The sequence below is a fragment of the Apium graveolens genome, chromosome 8, assembly GCF_009905375.1.
Source record: "Apium graveolens cultivar Ventura chromosome 8, ASM990537v1, whole genome shotgun sequence".
In the NCBI taxonomy this organism is placed as follows: Eukaryota; Viridiplantae; Streptophyta; class Magnoliopsida; order Apiales; family Apiaceae; genus Apium; species Apium graveolens.
This window is the reverse complement of record NC_133654.1, coordinates 261,108,816-261,130,450: the sequence shown is the minus strand read 5'-3', so window position 1 is coordinate 261,130,450 and position 21,635 is coordinate 261,108,816. Positions and strand designations below refer to the sequence as shown.

Here is a 21,635-nt window from a genome sequence, read left to right as displayed (position 1 = left end):
AGTCTTCTCCCGTCACTGTCTCCTTATAATCTGATTAATTTCATATGCCAAATCACCATCATTACTAGTTCATTAATTAATCGGCGGAGGTAATTTTCTTCGTGCAAATAAAGTGTTTCATGACACAATATGATAATATGATAGGAGTGTTCATCAAACCGTACAAACCGTACAAAACGCCCGTCCTGTACCGTCCCATAATGCTCCGCGTGGTTTAAACTTTTCGTGGTGCGGTCGTGATTTACAATTTTATCAAACCGTGTGCTGCGGTGCAGTTTGCTGTATGAGACTTTGCTCTAGTAATTTAAACCGCATCACATATTATTCTAACATATATAATGTTATTATACCTTTATAATAAATATATATATATATAATATTATTGTCCCTTTATAATATAAATTAATATATATAATAAGCATTTATGTAGTAATGTTGCAGCTTACGGTGGATGGTTGGATGTTACCATTTATTTTTTTTGTCAATGACTAAGATAATTTGAAATTTTATCTGATGTATGAAAAAAAAGAAATTGTAATTCATGGTTCAAGTTTACTAAAATTGTATTTTGAAGTAATACAATCAACTTGAAATTTATTTATTAATTAATTTGTTGATGTATTAAAAATTGTAAACCTCCCGCACTAAATTTATTATATTCTTAAATAGTTCAAACCGCTCAAACCGGACCACAACACATTTTTGTGGTGTGGTCCGCACGATTTAAGATTTACGCGATACGTTTATAGTTTGAGAATTCGAACAAACCGCATCCGCAGTTTGGTTTATAGTTTTGACCCAAACACCGAGAACACCCCTACAATGGGGATCTTGTCTTTTGGTTTGGATCGCAAACAATAATGGCTGAGCTAAAAAATTGTTTCAATAAAGTTAAAAGAAAATAATAAATAATCAGCAAATATGGCTACTTTAAATAAAAGATAAAAGACGACTGGATCAATTTTCACCAGGTTTTGCAACCATGACAAAATCAGAATTATATGATACGTACAATATCAGAATTATATGAAACAATATTAGAATTAAGAGATTTTTCAAAAATACAGCAATTTTATAAATATTTCAAAAAAAACTTTTTGTGAAACAATTACATTTTTTTAAATTTTATTTTTAAAAATACAGTTTGCAACTTTTATTTTTTTCAAAGTTGATTTTAAAATTGATTCGTTTGCAAACTTAAAACGCAACTAATGCAACCTTAAAATCAATATTTTAAAAGTATAACATGTTGCAAAAGTTACAAATCGCATATTTAAAAAGTAAACTTAAAAAATTAGATTTTTGAAAATAATTTTATAAATAACATTAATTTTAAAATATATTTATTTTGGGTAATTTCCCTCGAATTAATGCCATTTTAATTTGATTTCTATAAAATAGAAACGAAGTCAAAGTATAAAACTTCAACATCTACAGTAGAGATGTTATTGTCCAGTTTGTTTTACAGTATTTGACAGGGGCAGAGATGTCATTCCCCATAGGCCATGAGGCCTCTAATTCCATGTTGGTTCCTTTTTCTGCAAGTATTTCCATGGTAGGCCATGGTGATCACATACAGCACCAAGAATATAAATCCATGGTAGAATTACCATTTTGAACAAGAATTAATGGCTACTGTGGGTGCATCTATTGTAGTGATCAACATTCTTTTGTTGCTAATCAGTCTTCACTTCATACTTTCATCTGCTGATGCTAAATATTCTGGGCGAGGTAATTATTTCTCTTGGTTGTTATGGATTTGTTATCATAGAAGGATTCTCTTAGTATAACTAGTTCCATTATGCAAAATAATAACAAATTCTTCTATGATGCAGCTAGCCAGTTGTATTTATAAAATAATCTTTATGTTGGTATGTAACATTCTACACTTCTAAATTTTTTATCAAATGACAGGCCGGTCTCACTAGAGGTGGTCAGACGATCGGGCCGGCCGTGCCGTGCCGAATTTCCGGCGAGCCGATTCAGTTAGCAAGTAACCCCTGGACGACACGTAAAAGTGAACGAGCCGAGCCGAGTCGTGCTGGTTTGATAAAATGATAACCGGGATCGGCTCGTGAATTAGGCGAGTTATCCGAATTAGGCGAATTCAGCGAATCCGAGCCGGTTCGTTCGTTCAGACGAGTTAGGCGAATTCAACTTTGCAAAGCTTTTGGTCCACTACTCTCCCTGTCTCAGTCTCACAGTCTGTCTCCCACGGTGGGAGTCCCACCCACCCACTCGGTTTTTTATTTATTTACTATGAATGTGCATGTCTGCTGTGTCTGTGTGTGACTGAAAACTGAAATGTGAATACCAATTACCAACTTGTACAGCTAGAATCAAAATTAACTATTTAGATAATATTTAAATGGCTGAATATTCTTTTAGTTATAATAAAATTCTGATTCATAATAAAATAACATTTTTAACATTTTAGTTATAACATTTTTAATGAATCAGAGTTGTTGTAATATAAAAAACATAAAATCTTCTCAATTTGATTTACAAATTGATTGTAAAGATTAAAGTTACAATATTGTAAACATAAATTGATTAATTTAATTCGGTAATTTTTGAAACATAATAATATTTTTAATTAATTATTTTAAGAAGAAGGTATTTTGTGATTGGTGAGAATTAAAATCTTTTTTCTTTTTTTTTATCTTCATTTTTTCTGTTCAAAATATATTTCCAAATTTTAAAAATTAATATGTATTAAAATAAGAAAAAGAGGACGGTACCTCTATAATTTTAACATATAATCATATAATCATTCAGTTATTAACATTTTCAATTTTTAACATTTTCAATTTTTAACACATTTCAACATTTTTATTTAATCAAATAATAAAAACAAATTTGTTATTTTTAAAATTGTGTTTTTTTTGAATTTATAAAACTAACATGTTTATAAGGAAAAGAGGACGGTACCTCTATAAATTTTATTAATTAAAAAAAATGTTACAATTGATTTGAGAGGACTCCTCTCTAAAAATAAGATACAAAATATAACAAATTTCAAAAATACAAGGCAAACAAATAGTATCAACTAATCAAATTCTTCTTCTTCTCGTGGATCGTTCGCTGACATACCCGATTCCGATGAAGTGTCCATCGTCATCCAAGTATCCTCTTCGCCGTCCGAATCATCTTTTTTCATCCCTTGTTTTCTCTTTGCCGCTTGATCCCAATCCTTTTTGCAAACACATATCTTGACCACATCCGGTGCAAGACTTGATCTTTTCTCGTCCAATACTCTTCTACCGGCACTAAAAGCAGACTCGAAAGCAATGGTAGAGGCGGGAACTACTAAAATGTCCCTTGCAATTTTAGCTAATACCGGAAATTGGTTCTCGTGATTCTTCCACCATGTTAGTATTGAAAAATCCTCATCGAACTCATAGTTATATGAAAAAAACTCTCTAAGCATGCTAAATGAAGTTTGAGGTGTAGATGCATTTTCGGAAATTCTACACTTTTGTTTTTTAGTTAGGATACCAAGCAATGTGGGATTAAACCTACTAGACTGACTAGTCTTAGGTGGTATAATATTTTGAGTTCTAGGAGTGTATAGATCTATAAGACGGTGTAACAAGTCTAAACAATTTTGCACATAAAGCACGTGATTATATGAAACTCCTAATACCGAGTAATAATGTTCTAACATATTTTCTAAACCTTCTTTTCTAACACCGGGATCAATAAGACATGCAACACCATAAATAAAAGGAAATTCGGTAAAATATTCTATCCACTTTTTTTTCATATCAACAATAATTGCACCAAAACAATTATCTTCTTCATATGCTTTTAAAGTAGTAATAATATTAACACACTCAATAATAACAAGATGTACATTTGGCTCGTAAACGTAAGAAAATATCTTAGTACCACGTGCATAACAATCAAGCAAATCACGTACCCTATTTGCCAAGTCCCAATCATTTTCGGTAATAAGTCTATCCTCCACTTGATTTCTTGGATCGGAATTATATAACTCGGTGATAACTATCTTATATTTAATTGCCTCGCATAGTAATTTATAAGTCGAACTCCATCTCGTGGGACAATCAATTCCCCACTTTTTGGGTATTAATCCATTTTCCCTACACAATTTTTTATATTGTCTCTTTAATGTGTGTGCGATACGTAAATACTTAATTATTTTTCTAATAGGTGCTAAAAATTCGATTATTTGTTGAATACCCTTTTGAGCCGATAAATTGACAATGTGTGCATAACATCTAACATGCAAAAAAAGACCGTCTAAAGTAGTAGGAATATCTTGTGCAATATAGTAAATAGCTTTATCATTTGCCGAAGCATTATCCAAAGAAATAGTAAACACCTTGTGTTGCAAATTAAATTCATTAATAGTTTCGACAATTCTCGTCTTTATATTATAACCCGTGTGTTGCTCGTCCATAACATCAAAGGCAATTATTCGTTTTTATAAAAAATAATCAGAATCAATCCAATGCACCGTAACACAAATATATGGCTCACCGCAACTCGAACTCCAACAATCACTAGTTAAAGAAACCATGCCATCATAATCACGAAAAAATTCAATTAATTGTGCACGTTGACTATAATATTGTTTTTGTGTGTGACGTTTAAGCGTGTTCCTAGGAATTCTTTTAAAAGCCGGGTTTATTGATTCTTTCATCATGTGCTCTAAATTAGGACTCTCACCGTGAGAAAAATGTAACTCGTCTAGTGTAACATAAGTAGCAAAAGATTCGATCATTTTATCTCGACTATAGTGGAAAGGCATACCTCCACCGGGAGACGATGTCACAAAACCACCAATTTGTGTTTGTTGCGGTGATTCTCCGCGTGCTTCTCCACTTTCGTGACTTTGTTTCGAAATTCCGTGATGCGTTTTCAAGTGTCGATCAAGTGTACCTGTGCCTGCACCTTTAGAGTGAAGAAACGGGGATTGATTTCGGCCGCTTTGAATACAAAGTAAACAAAAGCATTTAAATTTGTTGGGATCTTCCGGTACTGCCTGTCTCGAAAAATAATTCCAAACGTGCGAGGAATGTCTCGTAGACGTACAAGAGGGCCCTGCAAAATTCGAACATATACAAAATTAATAATATACATCATTCGAATATATACAAAATTAACATAAAAAACATAAAAAAAATTATACAGCATTCGAATATATACAAGAAACATAAAAAAAAATTATACATCTTTCGAATATATACATCATTCGAATATATACAAAAAATTTATATTAACATAAAAAAAACTACCTACGTATTAAAAATGCAAAATTTTAATAAACCAAAAAACATAAAAAAATGAAAATTTATATTAACAAAAACAAAATTTAAAAACACGAATATGAACATAAAAACAAAAAAACTGAGGAAGAATTTTACCAACTTCCGGTCGAGAAGGTCGCATAGAAGTTGCTTGACTCGATCCCTGAGAAGAAATAGTACCCCTTCCTTCTTCCATTGTTCAGAAAGAATTTCCTGAAAAAATTGAACTCGCCGGAATTTGTTGTAGTGTTGCCGTATTTGTTCGAAAAAATTGAACTCAACTCGCCGGAAATTGACCTGTGTGTGAGGCTGTGACTGTATTGTGATTTGTGAGCAGAGAGCTTGAGAGAATAGAGATAAATCGAGTGAGTGAGAGAGATTGAGAGATTGATAGTGAGACAGCTTAACAGTGAGGTCGAGATTATTTATAGAGAAAGAGGTGAACGTTGGAGCCTTGGAGGAGGTTGCAGTTGCAGGTGAACGTTGCAGGTGAACGTTGGAGAGCTCCAAGTTGCAGGTGAACGTTGCGCAGGTGACCGTTGGTCCGGTCTGTGCCGAATAGCGGGCCGGTCTGTGCCGAATACCGGGCCGAATAGCGGGCCGAATAACGGGCCGAATTAGTTCTTATTCGTTTACGAATCACACGGGCCGGTTTGCGTGCCGTGCCGGTCCGTTCGCGGTTTCTGTACTCCTGATTCGTGTACGGTTCGCTTCTAAAGCCGGTTAGTGCCGAATAATTAACTGGCACGTAACGAGGCGAGTCAAGCGAGTTTTAGGCGATCCGGTTCACGGGCGGTCCGACTCAAACCGGCCGTCTGGCCACCTCTAGGTCTCACAATTATACAGATTGGTTGCAATTTGGAAGTATGAAGCCTGGGGGACTAAAGACTGGGGGATCAGTTCACGGAAGTGATTCTCCAAAGAGTCCGCATGGTCGGAAGTAGGAGATATGTATTGGCAGAATCCAAATAAAAGTATCTTGTTCATCTGGCTAAGTATTTAGGTGGAACTCTCTTATGTATGTGGAACTGGAAGTTGATCATATACAGTGCTATCTTTTCGTAATAAGCATTTTAATCATCACAAAAAAACTGGGGGATGTGCAAAAGCATCTAAATTAACATTGGAGGATGAGAGTTTCTAATTCCTATATGCATGACATTCTTCTGTTTATCTAATTTTGTTCGAGTTAATTATTCGAAACGTCCACATTCCCCCACATTTATATAGGCAAAACAGTTGATTCAAATAGTTACAGGAATATATATGTAACGATTAATGCCAGTACGAACACATCAACCGAAAACGAAGCTAAACATAGTTATGTTGCAAGTTTGCATAAGGACGATGACACAACATCACTATTCACTACATAGAAACGGAGTATTCAACCACAAGGGTCGCTTAAGGAACAAGTTCAATGAACAGACGATCGATAAGCAAGTTTTTTATATGACATTAAGGTTGTCGTGACAACATAATAGTTCGTAGGTGTATTCCCTATTTCCCTGATTAATTCTCTTCACGGATGCCCATGACCAGCTCTATGAGAATCACTCGGATTAACCGCAGTAGTGATCCGCCCTGCAACAAATTGAAGTGTGATCATAATAATAATACAGTGTTGTAAAAAATTAAAAATTATGCATCTTAAAGATTTAAATGGCCAGTGTTTAGAGACTCAGAGTCGATTTAAAGATTAGTCAAATTACTTTGGATTCCGGAAATCAGCATGCGCCGTCCAGAGTGGTAGTTTGTATCAACCAGCGGAGATGATGAAATCGAAATGTCACCATGAGTTGATTGAAATACTGAAAGCATGAAGAGAAGACCGATGACTATAAAAAAAGAAGACGCTGCCACTGAAGCCATCTTTTGATCTTATAACTTAGCAATATTTTATACAATCCTTGTATACTTGTAATTAACTTTCATCCCTGATGCATTCATATATATAGAAAGACATGATCAATCTTACGGAAGAAGACCGAGAGGTCCGCCACTTTTAAGGCGTTCATCTTTTGCACTTTAGTAGAAATTGTCTATGAAGCTAATAGGCGAATAGCTAGTTGAATATTTCATGTGTTTCATGACTTTTATTTCAGGTACACTGATTTGTAAACAGGCATGTCTAATTTTTCTTGCACTTGAATACCATATCAAATGAAATATAACCGGGTATATAACTCTTAAAGTTGAGAAGAGTAAAATGTATACTCATGACCTTACTCTCAAAAATAGAAAAATTATTTTTGTGAACACTCACAACTTAATACAATCAATAAAATAATGTGAGATAAATAATACACATAGTGTTTAATATATTAAATATAAAAATGTATAATATCTGAGCTCATAACATTTTCATACCGAACTTGAATTTATATATTTATAAATTTACTATTGACGTGAGCTAAAATTTATATTTTAACTAAAATATATTTATCTTTTGTAAACACACCTATGAATTTTAACAAAACTAAATATTGCAAATATTTATTTAAAGACTAAAAATTTACTAAATTATACACATGCATATTTAAAATAATTATCAAATCATTTCAAAAATTTCTAATAAATAATTTCAGAGCTTAAAATTTTCACTTCAAATTAAATTCAGAAATTATATAATATTATAAACAATCGCCGTGCATGCACGAGTTTTAGGCTAGTACTATTATATTAAAGACGGAACAATAAAAGTTTGGTTGATAATCGGTTTGTTCACCGTAATTATAGAAATGTTTAAAAATAAAATACTTTCATAAATAGATAAATATTCATAACATAATTATAATATGTCTAATAATTTTCGTTAAAACAAAAATAATATATAAAATTCACCCGGTCGGGTTAAATAAAATTATACTATTGATCCAATTTTAAATAAAAAATTAAAAAAATCTACATATAGTTAGTTGGATTTGAAAGATTGGGCTAAAATAAAATAATAAATAATATTGATTCCGCTAAAAACTTATATTCATTCTGTTATTCAAAAAACATTTTACTCAATGAATTAGGCAAAACAACTAATTCAAATCGGTAACAAACTGGGAACACCTAATTAAGTTCCTGTATTGTATTCCTCAGAGGCAAAAGTGACCGGTGCTATCGTCCGAATTGCCAAATTTTATGAAGTAATAAATTTTTGACTAGTAACTTTATAGGAACCTTAGCCCGTCTTGCATCAGATACAGTAGTAGTAGAAACAGGAATATATATAACGATTAATGTCAGTACGAACACATCAACCGAAAACGAAGCTAAACATAGTTATGTTGCAAGTTTGCATAAGGACGATGACACAACATCACTATTCACTACATAGAAACGGAGTATTCAACCACAAGGGTCGCTTAAGGAACAAGTTCAATGAACAGACGATCGATAAGCAAGTTTTTTATATGACATTAAAAAAATATTGAAATGTCACCATGAGTTGATTGAAATAATGAAAGCATGAAGAGAAGACCGATGACTGTAAATAAAGAAGACCATCTTTTGATCTTATCACTTAGCAATATTTATAGTAATTAACTTTCATCCCTGATGCATTCATATATATAGACAGACATGATCAATCTTACGGAACAAGAAATAAGGAACCGAGAGGTTCCGCCACTTTTAGGGCCGTTCATCTTTTGCAATGTAGTAGAAGTTGTCTATGAAGATGATAGGCGAATAGTTGAATATTTCATGTGTTTCATGACATTTTTTTTCAGGTAGATTGATTTTTAAACATGCATTGTCTAATTTTTCTTGCAGTTGAATACCGAATCAAATGTATATAACTCTCAGACTTGAGAAAAGTAAAATGTATACTCATGACCTTACTCTCAAAAATAGAAAAAATATTTTTGTGAGCACCCACAACTTAATACAATCAATAAAATAATATGAGTTAAATAGTACATATAGTGTTTAATATATTAAATATAAAATATATAATATCTAAGCTCATAATATTTTCATACCGAACTTGAATTTATATATTTTTCCGGTCAAAATAATCTCAAAGTTTAAAACATTATTATTTGACGAAATTCTTGAATAGGGAACCCGTTTGGCCATGCTGGAATTATATATAATTTTTCGATTATATCAGCCCTAATATCTGAGACGTTCTTGACAGAATCCTTGAATCCATAATTTGTTTCGATTATATTATATTTTAAATGTTACTCATAGGAGTAGGGAAAAGGACGATAATTCCAATTATTTCAATGGGACATGCCAACCCAGCAAACTCCATAATACCTGTATATAGTTGCATGTAGGTACCTGACACGAGACTCCGAAGACATGTTTATAGGTATATTCGTCAAATATAAAAAATATTATGTTTATAGGTATATTCGTCAAATATAAAAAACATCAAATGGTCATATAGTCGGAGCTGGATATCAACATACAAGTAGGTCTATTTGTTAAAAATTCAATTACTTTTATTATATAAGTCCTTTTCTTTCTAATTAAGGTAAGATTTGTATTCGATACAAACCAAATATAGTAGTATAATGTTGTAATTCTCACAGAGCTAATCTCTGACCCACTTCAAATTTATATTTTAACATCATTTTAGTGTAAAAAATATTCTCCTGCCCAACTCTAAATTTTACACCATTTTGATATTGCACCAAAAATTATTTCAAATTTGGTATCACATCAAATTTTTAGAGTTTTTATTAATGCAAACATTACCCTTGTTCTCCTTACTTTAAACAAAATTATTTCATATACTACCAACTTATTTACTTTAGTTTATTATGTATTCTAGAACTAAAATAATGTTGTATCTGTATATAAACTTAGGACTTGTAAAGACAATGCAAAATAGTGATATGTTTTTGGAACTACTCTTCTCAATAATCAAACTGAAAGGAATACAAGGTTTTAAAGAGAATAACCCCACATGTTGTGGCTACAAAACATGAGACTAATTAACCACACAATCTTATCTAATGCTAATATGATTTTATTTGAAGATACTCCTAAAATCACTCTAATGACCAAATCAATTATTTAAATATGACTGAAATAAATAGGTAAAGCAAATATTCAAGATTAATCTTAACATTCTCCCCCTTAATCTTGAATTGAACTGGCAACCTCCTTAACTCCCAGAAGCTGTCTCATTCTTTCAAATTTAACGGTAGATAGTGCCTTTGTCAAGATATCCGCACGCTGACTCTCACCTGCAATATGCTTTATTACGATCTCACTACGCTCAATGCATTCACGTATGAAGTGATAGCGAATGTCGATGTGTCTACTCCGACCATGAAACACAGGGTTCTTGGCAAGATCAATGGCTGATTTATTATCGATGTAAAGTATCACCGGACCCATTTCTTCTCCTGTCACCTGCTGCATGACATTACGGATCCAAATGCTCTGACATGCTGCAGTAGTCGCAGCCATGAATTCCGCCTCACAGGACGACAACGCCACATACTTTTATTTCTGTGATACCCAAGTCACTAAGCTTTCATTCAGGTAGAAGGCCATTCCTCCTGTGCTACGTCTGTCCTCAATGTGCCCTACTAGATCGCTGTCTGAGAAACCCGTCAGAACATTATTTCCACTCGATTGTGAATATATCAACCCTAACCCCAGTGTACCTTTCACGTACCTCAGTATCCTCTTTACCGAATTCAGGTGCATTATTATTGGGTTTTCCATATATCTACTCACCATCCCCACAACAAATGCTATATCAGGTCTGGTATGCACTAAGTAACGCAGTCCACCCACCAGACTTCTATACTTTGTGCTGTCGACCTTTTTCCCGTCTATGTCTTTTGTCAGCTGTTCTTTAGGGTCCATAAGGTATTTTGTTGGATTACAATCTGATAAACCCGCCTGTTCCAGAAGCTTCTTAGCGTACCCTATTTGTTTGAGCTCGATGAAGCCTTCATTCTGCTTTACTTCTATTCCCAGATAATACACCAATTTACCAAGATCACTCATCTCAAAAATTTTACTCATCTGTTGTTTAAATATCTCGATACTTGTTACATCAGCTCCTGTTACTAGTATATTATCAACATATATGCTTATTATTAGCATGCCATCTTTGTCACCACGAGTGTACACTGCATGCTCTGATGGACATCTCTTGAAGCCATGCCTTTCTAAGCTATTGTTCAATTTTGCATACCATGCACGTGGCGCCTGTTTCAGGCCACAGAATGCTTTATAGAGCTTGTAGACCATTTTTTCTTGACCTTCTTTGACATATCCCTTTGGTTGTGCGACATACACTTCCTCATTGATATATCCATTAAGAAACGCCGTCTTCATATCAAGATGGTGAACCTGCCAGTGGTTTTTAGCTGCAAATGCTAGTAAGAGCCGGACCGTTTCCAATCTTGTAACCGGGGCATACACCTCATCATAATCAATACCATGCTCTTATACATATCCCTTTGCTACTAAGCGAGCTTTATGCTTCACAACTCGTCCTTCTGCGTCCCTTTTCAATTTAAACACCCAATTCAGATCGATCACTTTGTGTCCAATTGGTAGTTCAGTCAGTTTCCAAGTGCCATTCTTCTCTATTGATTCGATCTCGTTGTCCATTGCAACCATCCAGTTTCTTTCTTTTTCAGCTTGCTCATAGTTCAATGGTTCATCGATTCCCATAAATAATAGTTCTTCATCTACTTTAGACCGTAAGCAATTTTGCTCCACAGTCTCAACAATCTAATCGTAGTGCTTTGTTGTATGCGTGATGGTGTCTCAAATTCACCTCCCCATGTCTCACTAACGTCTAATACATCGTCTTCTTCAACCTCGTCACTAACGTGTTTGACATGCATGAATTAAACTCCTCAAGTTCTGACCAAGACCAGCTCATAGTTTCTTCGAAAACAACATCTCTACTCACATATATCCTTTTTTCAACTAGATCAAACAGCCTATACGCCTTGGTGCCTGGTTCACTCCCGAGATTGATTACCTGAATGCTCCTGTTATCTAATTTCTTTATGTGAGCACCATCAACTTTCATATGTGCTAGATATCCAAACACCCGTAGATGTCCTACGTTTGGTTTGTTTCCCGTCCAGGCCTCGTAAGGCGTTTGATTTGACAAAGCTCGGGTAGGCAAGCGATTTAATACATACACTGTATGACGAAAAGTTTCTCCTCACAACAATGCTGGTAAATTCCTCTCCTTCAAATAACAACGTGCCATTTCTACAACAGTTATGTTTCTTCGCTCTACCACCCATTTTGTTGGGGTGTGTAAGGTGCTGTGTATTGTCTTTCTATTCCGGCTTTCTCACAAAAATTCTTAAACGCATTCAAAGTGAATTCCCCTCCACGGTCTGTACGCAGCATTCTTATTTTCTTTTTTGCACCATCTTCAACCTTTGCTTTAAAGCACTTAATTGCGTCCAATGCTTCGTCTTTGCTCTTCAACATATACACCCACATCACACGACTAAAGTCATCTACCAGAAGAAGAAAATATTTGTTTCCTCCTGGTGTTGTAGGCTCTATGGGTCCGCACAAATCACCGTGCACTAGTTGTAGGACCTTCGTTGTACTATAATTTGATTTTTGTGGAAAACTTTTCCTTGTTTGTTTCGATACCAAGCACCCCTTACAGACCTCCTTCGGCACTGACACCTTTGGAAAACCATACACCATATTGTGTTTGTTCATCACGGTCATTGAAAGGTGATTTACGTGTCCCAGACGAGTGTGCCACAAGTTAGTTACTTCATCTACTTTAGACAGTAAGCAATTTTGCTCTACAGTCTCAGCAATCAATCTATACAATCTGTTTAGTGAACGTTGTACTTTCATGAGTAAAGTCCCGTTTTTTTCAAACACCCATAGGTGTGTACCTTTCAGCACAACTTTGTTACCTTCTTCTGAAAGCTGGCCCAAACTAATTATATTGCTGTGTAAAGAAGGGATATAGAATACCTCATGTAGCATCCTTTCTTCGCCATTCCTGCACTTAAAAATTATTGATCCCTTGCCTTCGATCTTCACAGTTGAGCCATCTCCAAATCTCACAGTGCCTGTTATGTCTCTATTCAGTTCCAAGAATTTTCTTTTATCTCCCGTCATATGATTGCTCGCACCGTTGTCCAGGTACCATATATTTGAACTATCACCATTCACCTTTCCCTCTGCCATCAATCTTGGTGTCACGTTGTTTTCATTCAGCATTAATTCGTGTTTTGCCAGTACTAGTGCTTGCTCATATTCATCTGTTTTTACCATAAAAACTTCTTGTTTTCCATCATTCTCTCGCTTTGGTTTTCTACACTCAGCAGCGTAATGTCCATATAAGTGGCAGTTGTAACATTTAATTCTGCTTTTGTCTCTTCCTCCACGACCTCCTCTCACCCCTGAGCTTCCTCCAGTATTTCCCCGATACGCGCGTCTTTGACATTCCTCTCTAGTTAGTAGCAATTTGCCCTCGTTTTTCTCTTTGGCCAACCATTCCTCCTCTGTAAGCAATAGTTGACCTCCTGGCATTTCTGTGTTCCCCTTTATCCTTTCTCCATGCGCCTTTAGTGAACCAATTGCCTCCTCCAACGTCATAGTTTCTAAATCTCCAAATTATTCCATAGTGGAAGCTATTTACAGGAACTTTTGTGGAACTGCACATAGCAGTTTCTTAACCACGTAGGCTTCTTTCACATCCTCTCCCAGTACACATATGTTTGTCACCAACCCATTGAGTTTCAAACAGAAATCATCCAGTGCCTCCGTATCTTTCATACTCAAGGTCTCAAATTCTGATTTTAAGGTTTGTACTTTAGCCGCCTTAACCCTGTCTGCACCCTGACTTATGATTCGCAGCGCTTCCCAGGCATCTTTTGCCTTCTTCTTCTCCAAAAGAGAGAGTAACATATCCTTTGGGACACTCTGATAGATCATTACAAGAGCCACCTTGTCTACCCGGTCTTCTACGGTTCTTGTCTTTGGATCGGCTTGTTCAATCGCCTCCCAGACTCCATGTGCCTGCATTAGCACTCTCATTTTCATTGCCCACACGGTGTAGTTCGTTCGGTTTAACATGGGGTAACTCAGACCCATTGATCCTCCCTTGTTCTTTCCCATATCCATTGCTTGTGTCTTTGACATATGTGCTTCAGTCGTTCCAGAGAGAAACCCTCGCTCTTATACCAAATGTTGTATCTGTATATGAACTTAGGACTTGTAAAGACAATGCAAAATAGTGATATGTTTTTGGAACTACTCTTCTCAATAATCAAACTGAAAGGAATACAAGGTTTTAAAGAGAATAACCCCACATGTTGTGGCTACAAAACATGAGACAAATTAACCACACAATCTTCTCTAATGCTAATCTGATTTTATTTGAAGATACTCCTAAAATCACTCTAATGACAAAATCAATTATTTAAATACGACTGAAGTAAATAGGTAAAGCAAATATTCAAGATTAATCTTAACAAATAACCTATACATTACAAGAATTGTATCAGATTTAATGTATATGGATTGAAGATGAATATGAAAATATTGTAACTTTTACACAATTTTGGACCCTGTAAATTTCACAACAAAATAGTACAATGCATTGATGCTCTAAAAAAACTAGAACACTGGTTTTAGCTCTCCAGACCTGATAGGCTCTCTAGACCTAAGACGTCATCTACATACGTAACAGCGTTAATACGGGATTTTTTGGACTCCAAAATGATACCCCCTCCGTCCCAAAATTATCTTCCCGTTTTGACTTTTCGTACTGATCATGGTAAGCGATTGATTACTAATTTACGTCTAATCTATAAGATCAAACATAGTAATGAGTGATTTTGTTGGATTCGTATTTATGAGTATTTTAATACAATAAAGTTTTTATATTTAATACTAATACAAGATTAAAAATATTAACAATCAAAAGTATATATTTGTAAACGTGTTCAACACAAATAAAAAATGTTTTTAAGGACAGAAGGAGTACCAAGTCCAGTCCATGTGGAAAAATGCCGTGTAGGCCAGGGAGCTTTCGATTCCCTGATGCAGTAGTTTACATAAATGCTTCTTGCTACCTAGCGTACTCTGTCCCTTTGGCACATTTTCTTTTTAATTACACATTTTCTTTTTAATTGTTGAAATATTAAAAAATTTACTATATTACACGCTTAATCTATCTAATTATCCTTTGTTATGAATTTTCATAAGTTGAATTAATTTTTATATTAGTTTATTGAAGTCAAACATTAAAAAGGGTTCATATTAAATGAGGCATACTGTTCATACTCACCCTTTTTAACATCATTTCATTCCCTACACTATCTTAATTTAAGTAGGTCATCAAATTAGGGCAATTCCAAATTTTACTAAGCAAGGAATGAAATTTAAGAAAATTATTATAAGCAACATAGCAAAAGTAGTTGCATTTTTGTATGTCTCGATTGCACTTTTTCCGGGAAACAAAAATGAAAAACATAACAAAAAACACACCTCAACCCCGTTATTCTTTGCTGATTCTACTTTCTAGAAATTTTTCTGTCACACTCTTATCCAAGTTAACGAGCACATCCATAATATCTTAAATCTCTTTTTTTTTTCTCCCAACTGAACACTTTTTTAATCAAAATCAACCTGATCCAAATGCTCTGCAATCCAATATATACGCACAGCTTATAAAGTCTATATTATCTATATTATGATATGATAGACGAAATATTAAAATTTTGGTAGTCGACCAGTCGATACTAACTTAAATTAGTTAGGGATGTATTCAATTGAGATTTTGAAGAATTGATAATAATTCATGGATTTTAAAAGATTTTCGTTGATTTTAATTGTTCGTGAATTTTGACGGAGTTGATAAAAAAATCTCTTAGAGCCTTAATTATTTATAATTTATGATGATAAAAATAACAGTGTATCACACAGATTTTAGGCTAGTACTATATTATAATAGATGAAATATTAAAAGTTTGGTAGTCGATCGGTCAGTATTCACTGAAATTACTTAATTATCCTTAATAGGTAATTATGGATTGGTAGAAGCTCACGAGGGCTGCTAGCTGGGGTTGGGTTAGTGTCTGTAGCTGCCGTGTGGTCATTTTGTGAGTGACTGCTGATCCGAGTGTGAGTGCAGGAGGACCGGTGTCTGGATGGGTACATGCCTCGACTGTTCTTTTGCGCGCAAGCTCCCTCTCACGGGCCACGGCGTGCCGGTCAAGTTTTTGCATCTGGTCTTCGACTTTGGTTTCACCGACCGGTGGAGAGGGTGGAGTTTGTTGAAGTGCCGACGGTTCTCGATAGTCGTTGAGGGTGTTGTTGGATCGGGTTATTGTCATGATGCTGTGATTCAGCCTCGAATGTTGATTGGATGTTAATTGAGTCTTGACCCAGTTAAGTACTAATCAACACAGAGGTGGAGTTTTGGTTCAAGACCGGATGCTGGGCCGAAGAGCTTTGGTGCCCCTCCTTCTATCGCCGAATGATAAGCCTCTAGATCTTCGTGTGCTTTTCTTTATCCTGGGTTGGGTGAAGTTCGAGGAAAGAGGTACCTGAAATAGAATGTCTGGCGGAGATGGGATCTCCGGGGACACCTCCGGTGTAAGAGTAAGTATTCCGGCCAAACTCTAGAGAGACAAAGCTAGAAAAGGTAAAGCTTACTATAGAGAAAAAATGTGAACCCCTTTACCTATTGTTTTCTTAGGTATTTATAGGGAATGAGAGCATGTGGGCATCACGTGTGTTTGGGGGAGTGTGTAGGAGCTGTCCCATCTGTTGACGTGGGCGGCGGTTGTCTGGTATGGGGGTTAGTGACTGCTAGCGGCATGTCAAAATCCCCCACGTGGATATCAGTCGCCCATGTCAGGGTGTTTATAGGGTTTGTCAGGTGGTGCTCGGTATGGCCGGGCGTGAGTGTTTTAATAGGGAATTGACTTGTGCCTGTTCTTTGGTCTTTTAGGGGTTGGGGTCTGGCTGATTGGGCCGGGCTTATCTAGTCAGTTATATTTAACATGAAACAAATAAAGGTTTTGTTGGTAGTCTAGTCTGATCACCTATATTTTGATCATACTCTAAATTTATAATTATATAAAAAAGTTAAATATTCACGAAATATGTATAACAGACTCTGACCAAAATTAAATAATATATAATATTCACCCGGGCCAAAAAATATACTAATGAACCATCTTAAACAATCAAAAGATGATTCGTGAATATGTATAATGGCCCGGGATAAAATATAATAATATACAGGATTCATCCAGGCTTAAACAAATTTATACTATTAATACTTGTTAAAATAACAAATAAAAAAACTAAATATAGTTACATAAATTTGCCGCATCATAATAAAACAGAATAATAAATATTATTGACATAATTAAAAAAAATTCAATAATTGAACTGAGAAAAATAAAATTAAAATTGAAAGATAAGTCGTTGTCGATATAGTGAATTAGTGAGCTCGAGCTAAAAATAATATGCTACTCATCAGGAATAAAACAAAATAATATTCAAACTAGACTAAAATAAAATTTCAATATAAACGAAATATAATTACTTGAATGTGGTTGATATAACGGGCTTATATAATTACGGGTTTCTTTTATGACTATAGTATCCATACCATTTTATTTTAAATAAAAATAGAATTAAATATGTTAATAGACCCCGACCGAAACAAAATAATACAATACTACTGAAACAATTAAAGTAATTTAACTATTGAACCGAGATAAAACAAAATTAAAATTGAAATGTAATTCGTTAGCCAATATAATGATATATATCGGGCTAAAAAAATAATATATACTACTCATCCATCCGGGCTAAAATAAAATATTGTGGGACTAAAATAAAATTCAAAACAAACTAAATATAATTATTTGGATTTGGTTGATATAAGGAGCTTATATATTTACGGGTCTATGTCTATAATATATATATTACTTTATTAAAATAAAACTACAGATAATTCGACACTTTGTTTAACAGTGTCAGAATAAAAAAAACTATATAGACTTTTCACCACACTTGAAAAGATTTATACAATTAGTCTAAGATAATACAAATTAAAAAAATAGGGTAATTATAATAAAATAATATATACTTTTATCAAGGCTAACAAATTACATCATATATCCGAGTTCAAACAAAATAAATTATATTTGAATATAATTAGTTGAATTTGAGTGGTATAATGTGACTTAGGCTAAAATAATATAATGTGTATGATTGATCCGAGTTAAAAAAGATTAAAAATAAACTTTGTGTAATTCACATTTTTAATCTAGACTAAAATTTATTTTCTAATTTAAAAATAATTATCATTTGTGTACATACCTATAAATTTCAATAAAATATGTATTTAAGTCAATAATATTATTTATTTATCAAATATTATATTAGTCATGTGTGTGCATATATAATTATTATCAAATTATAATATTAAATATTTTAAATGTTAAATTTCAAATCTTAAAATTTCATTTCAAAATAAATTTTTAAAAAGTTACATGATATTAAACTCAAACTCTTAAAACACTAGCTGTCTTAGTTCACTCACATAGATTGTATATGTCACCACTTTGCGTCGTCCATTTTTAAGTGTGTGTTTTTAAGTACACCATTTCAACAACATGCTAATATTTCTCAAGGTAAACCTAATAAAAATCACTTCAATCTCATTAAACTCGGTTTTAGTTTGATTGCTAAAATCCTAGTTATTATGTATGATTAGATATAATAGTAATAGTTATTTATATAAAGTAGTCCAAGATTTGAATTTCATCTTCAACCTGAGTAATTCTAAATTAAAATATTTTATTTTGAATACAAGATCTATTAATTGGTCCGAGTATATATTTTTCAACATCTATTTACTGGCTTAGTTTTTACACTTATTTATATTAAAACCTAATTGCAATTATTATAAATAACTATTATAATATACTAATGGAAGATATATTCTGTTATACTTATTTAGACATTACTCTTTTTTAACAAATATAATTAATAAAATATTAAATTAAAATAATAAAACAACAATTATTTAAAACAACCGTGCACTGGTCTTAGGCTAGTATTATTTAATAAAACTGAATATTATATATTAAAATAGATTGAATCTACTTTTTAAATATTTAATTTTTTAAATTCATTTAATTATAAATTATTGATAAATTTTGATCAAATTTTGGAAAATTTGACTGCACACAATCCAATGTGACGGTAAAAAAAGGAATCGAGAATTTAATGTCTAAGTCTATCATGCGCATATATACATAAATGATCACTACTGAAAAAACGTCAATATATATCGATTGGGTTGATTTTAAAAACTGTGAAAACCGATGTATAGATAGGTAATGTCAAAATCACTTAAAATCTCCTAGATAATTTTGCAGTGAAAAATGGGGTGTTAAGTTTGGTTTGTGAACATAATGCTGTTCTAAGTACTGCGAGACATGTAGTAGTTAATGAAGATGTTAATGTGGAACATAACGTTGATGCGGATGTGGCCAATATTGGGGCGTTTGGGGCAGCTGGGCCACTGTGTCGGCTGCTGCGGATATTGTTGCTGTTAATAACCTAACTGCGATGAGGGCTGAACAACGTTCTAAGGACCCCCTTTCAAACAACAATGTGGGGGTCAAAAAATTGTCACTTGGAGTGATCGTGTTAAACAGTCCATACCAAATATTAATCCATCCTCTGAACACAAGGCTGCCTTTACAACTAATCCTGATGGGTCTTTGAATTTGATACCTCAACGAGAATTTTTAGTTCAGGCTCGTCAACAATGGGACACAAGCTGCATAGGGCACTTCATTGGGGGAAATTTTGACTTCAAATTTGTTAGAGAACGAGCTATGGGTTTGTGGAAAAATCGTGGCTTGCTTAATGTTTTTTATAATACGAAGGGCTATTTCACTTTTAAATTTGATACTATTGAGCATATGAAAGCAGTGTTGAATCTTAATTCTATCCAAATGGGAGGTTATTCTCTTTTTCTCAAGCCATGGATGGAAAGTTCGGAATTTAAAAGAAATGTTTTTGACAAAGTTCCTTGTTGGATCAAGTTGTGAAACATCCCACCTTCGTATTGTTGCTCAAGCTCTGGAGTTTTTATGATTGCTAAGCTTATTGGTAGAGTGATGAAATTTGATGAGGCCACTAGTCGATTTCTCCCTATAAATTTGCTAGGGTGTTGGTGGAACTCGAGTACAACTCTCCAAGGCCTCCTTATATTATGGTTCCTTTACTCAATAGCAAAGGAGTGGAAGATAAGTTTAGGGTGGAGGTTGAATACTCTCAGTTACCCTATTCGTGCAACATTTGCAAGGCATTTGTACAATCTCTCTCTAGATGCTCAGATAACCCTGAAAGAGAACCACCACGGGCTAAGAACCCAAACAATAGTGTCAACAAAAATCAAGGGAGAACCAAGAGTGCAGAAACCAGGTCCAGTACTAGAACCCCTGTTGAGAACACAGAAGTCATTGAGAATGATTTGATAGACAAGAAAGGAATGGAAGACTTTGTGGCAAATAATGATATGACTAAAATAGTGACTGGAACCTTTTTGGGCTGTGACGTCACAATGGATGATGACTTAGTTTTAGCAAACTGTGGAGTTGCAAACCTAAATAATGAAGATAATCTGGATGAATTTGATGTGGATCAAAATGCTGTTGTGGGTGAATCTGCCCAAAAGGATCCAGTGGGAACACAAGTTTTTCCTGTTGAGTCCCAGGACTCACCTAGGGCTTCAGATTGTTACCAATCGCCAGGCCGCCTTCGAACTACGAAGCGCGTAGTCAAGTCCCCAGCTCTACGCACAGACAAGGCGCCCAACGCGCGCGCTACTTAATCTCATGCCAAGTCCTAATATCCATCTCAGGACTATCAAGTTGCTACCCAAGATTTTGAGGAACCTATTGAAACCCACAATCCCTTTGGGACCCTTAATGAGTTGGAGGAGGGTGGAATGCCCCCTAATAGTCGTAAACGTAAAGGAAAGGCCTCACCTCCTTCCCTATCTATTATTCTGAGACTCAAGCCTCCCACTGACTCTTCTACTGATCATGCGGACATTAAGGCTAATGGTAAGCAAGTAAAAGCTCAGGGCAAGAAAAGTGTGAGACTCGCTAGTCTTAAAACAACAACTCATCCTTCTCAATGAATATAGGCACTTGGAATGTTAGAGGTTTAAATAAGAAATCTCATCAACGTGAAGTCAAGGACTTTATTAATGCAAATCAAATTTCTCTTTTGTGTTGTCTTAAAATAAAAGTTAAAATTACTAATAGTGCTGCAGTTTCAAAGCGTATTAATAAAAACTGGAGATGGTTATTTAATTATGAATATCATGATAACGGCCGA

General features: G+C 34.3%; 1 protein-coding gene and 1 long non-coding RNA gene across 2 annotated transcripts; one reads left to right on the top strand and one right to left on the bottom strand.

The window, feature by feature from the left end:
- The first annotated feature begins 1,756 nt into the window (after window positions 1-1,756).
- On the top strand, window positions 1,757-6,344 carry LOC141676481 (uncharacterized). Its single transcript, XR_012557035.1, has 2 exons — window positions 1,757-1,918; window positions 6,106-6,344. It is a non-coding gene; the product is annotated as an uncharacterized LOC141676481 (long non-coding RNA).
- Window positions 6,345-13,883: 7,539 nt separating this feature from the next.
- On the bottom strand, window positions 13,884-14,372 carry LOC141680799 (uncharacterized). Its single transcript, XM_074486919.1, has one exon. It carries the CDS (start codon window positions 14,370-14,372, stop codon window positions 13,884-13,886), a length of 489 nt encoding a protein of 162 aa, XP_074343020.1.
- Between the last annotated feature and the right edge of the window lie 7,263 nt (window positions 14,373-21,635).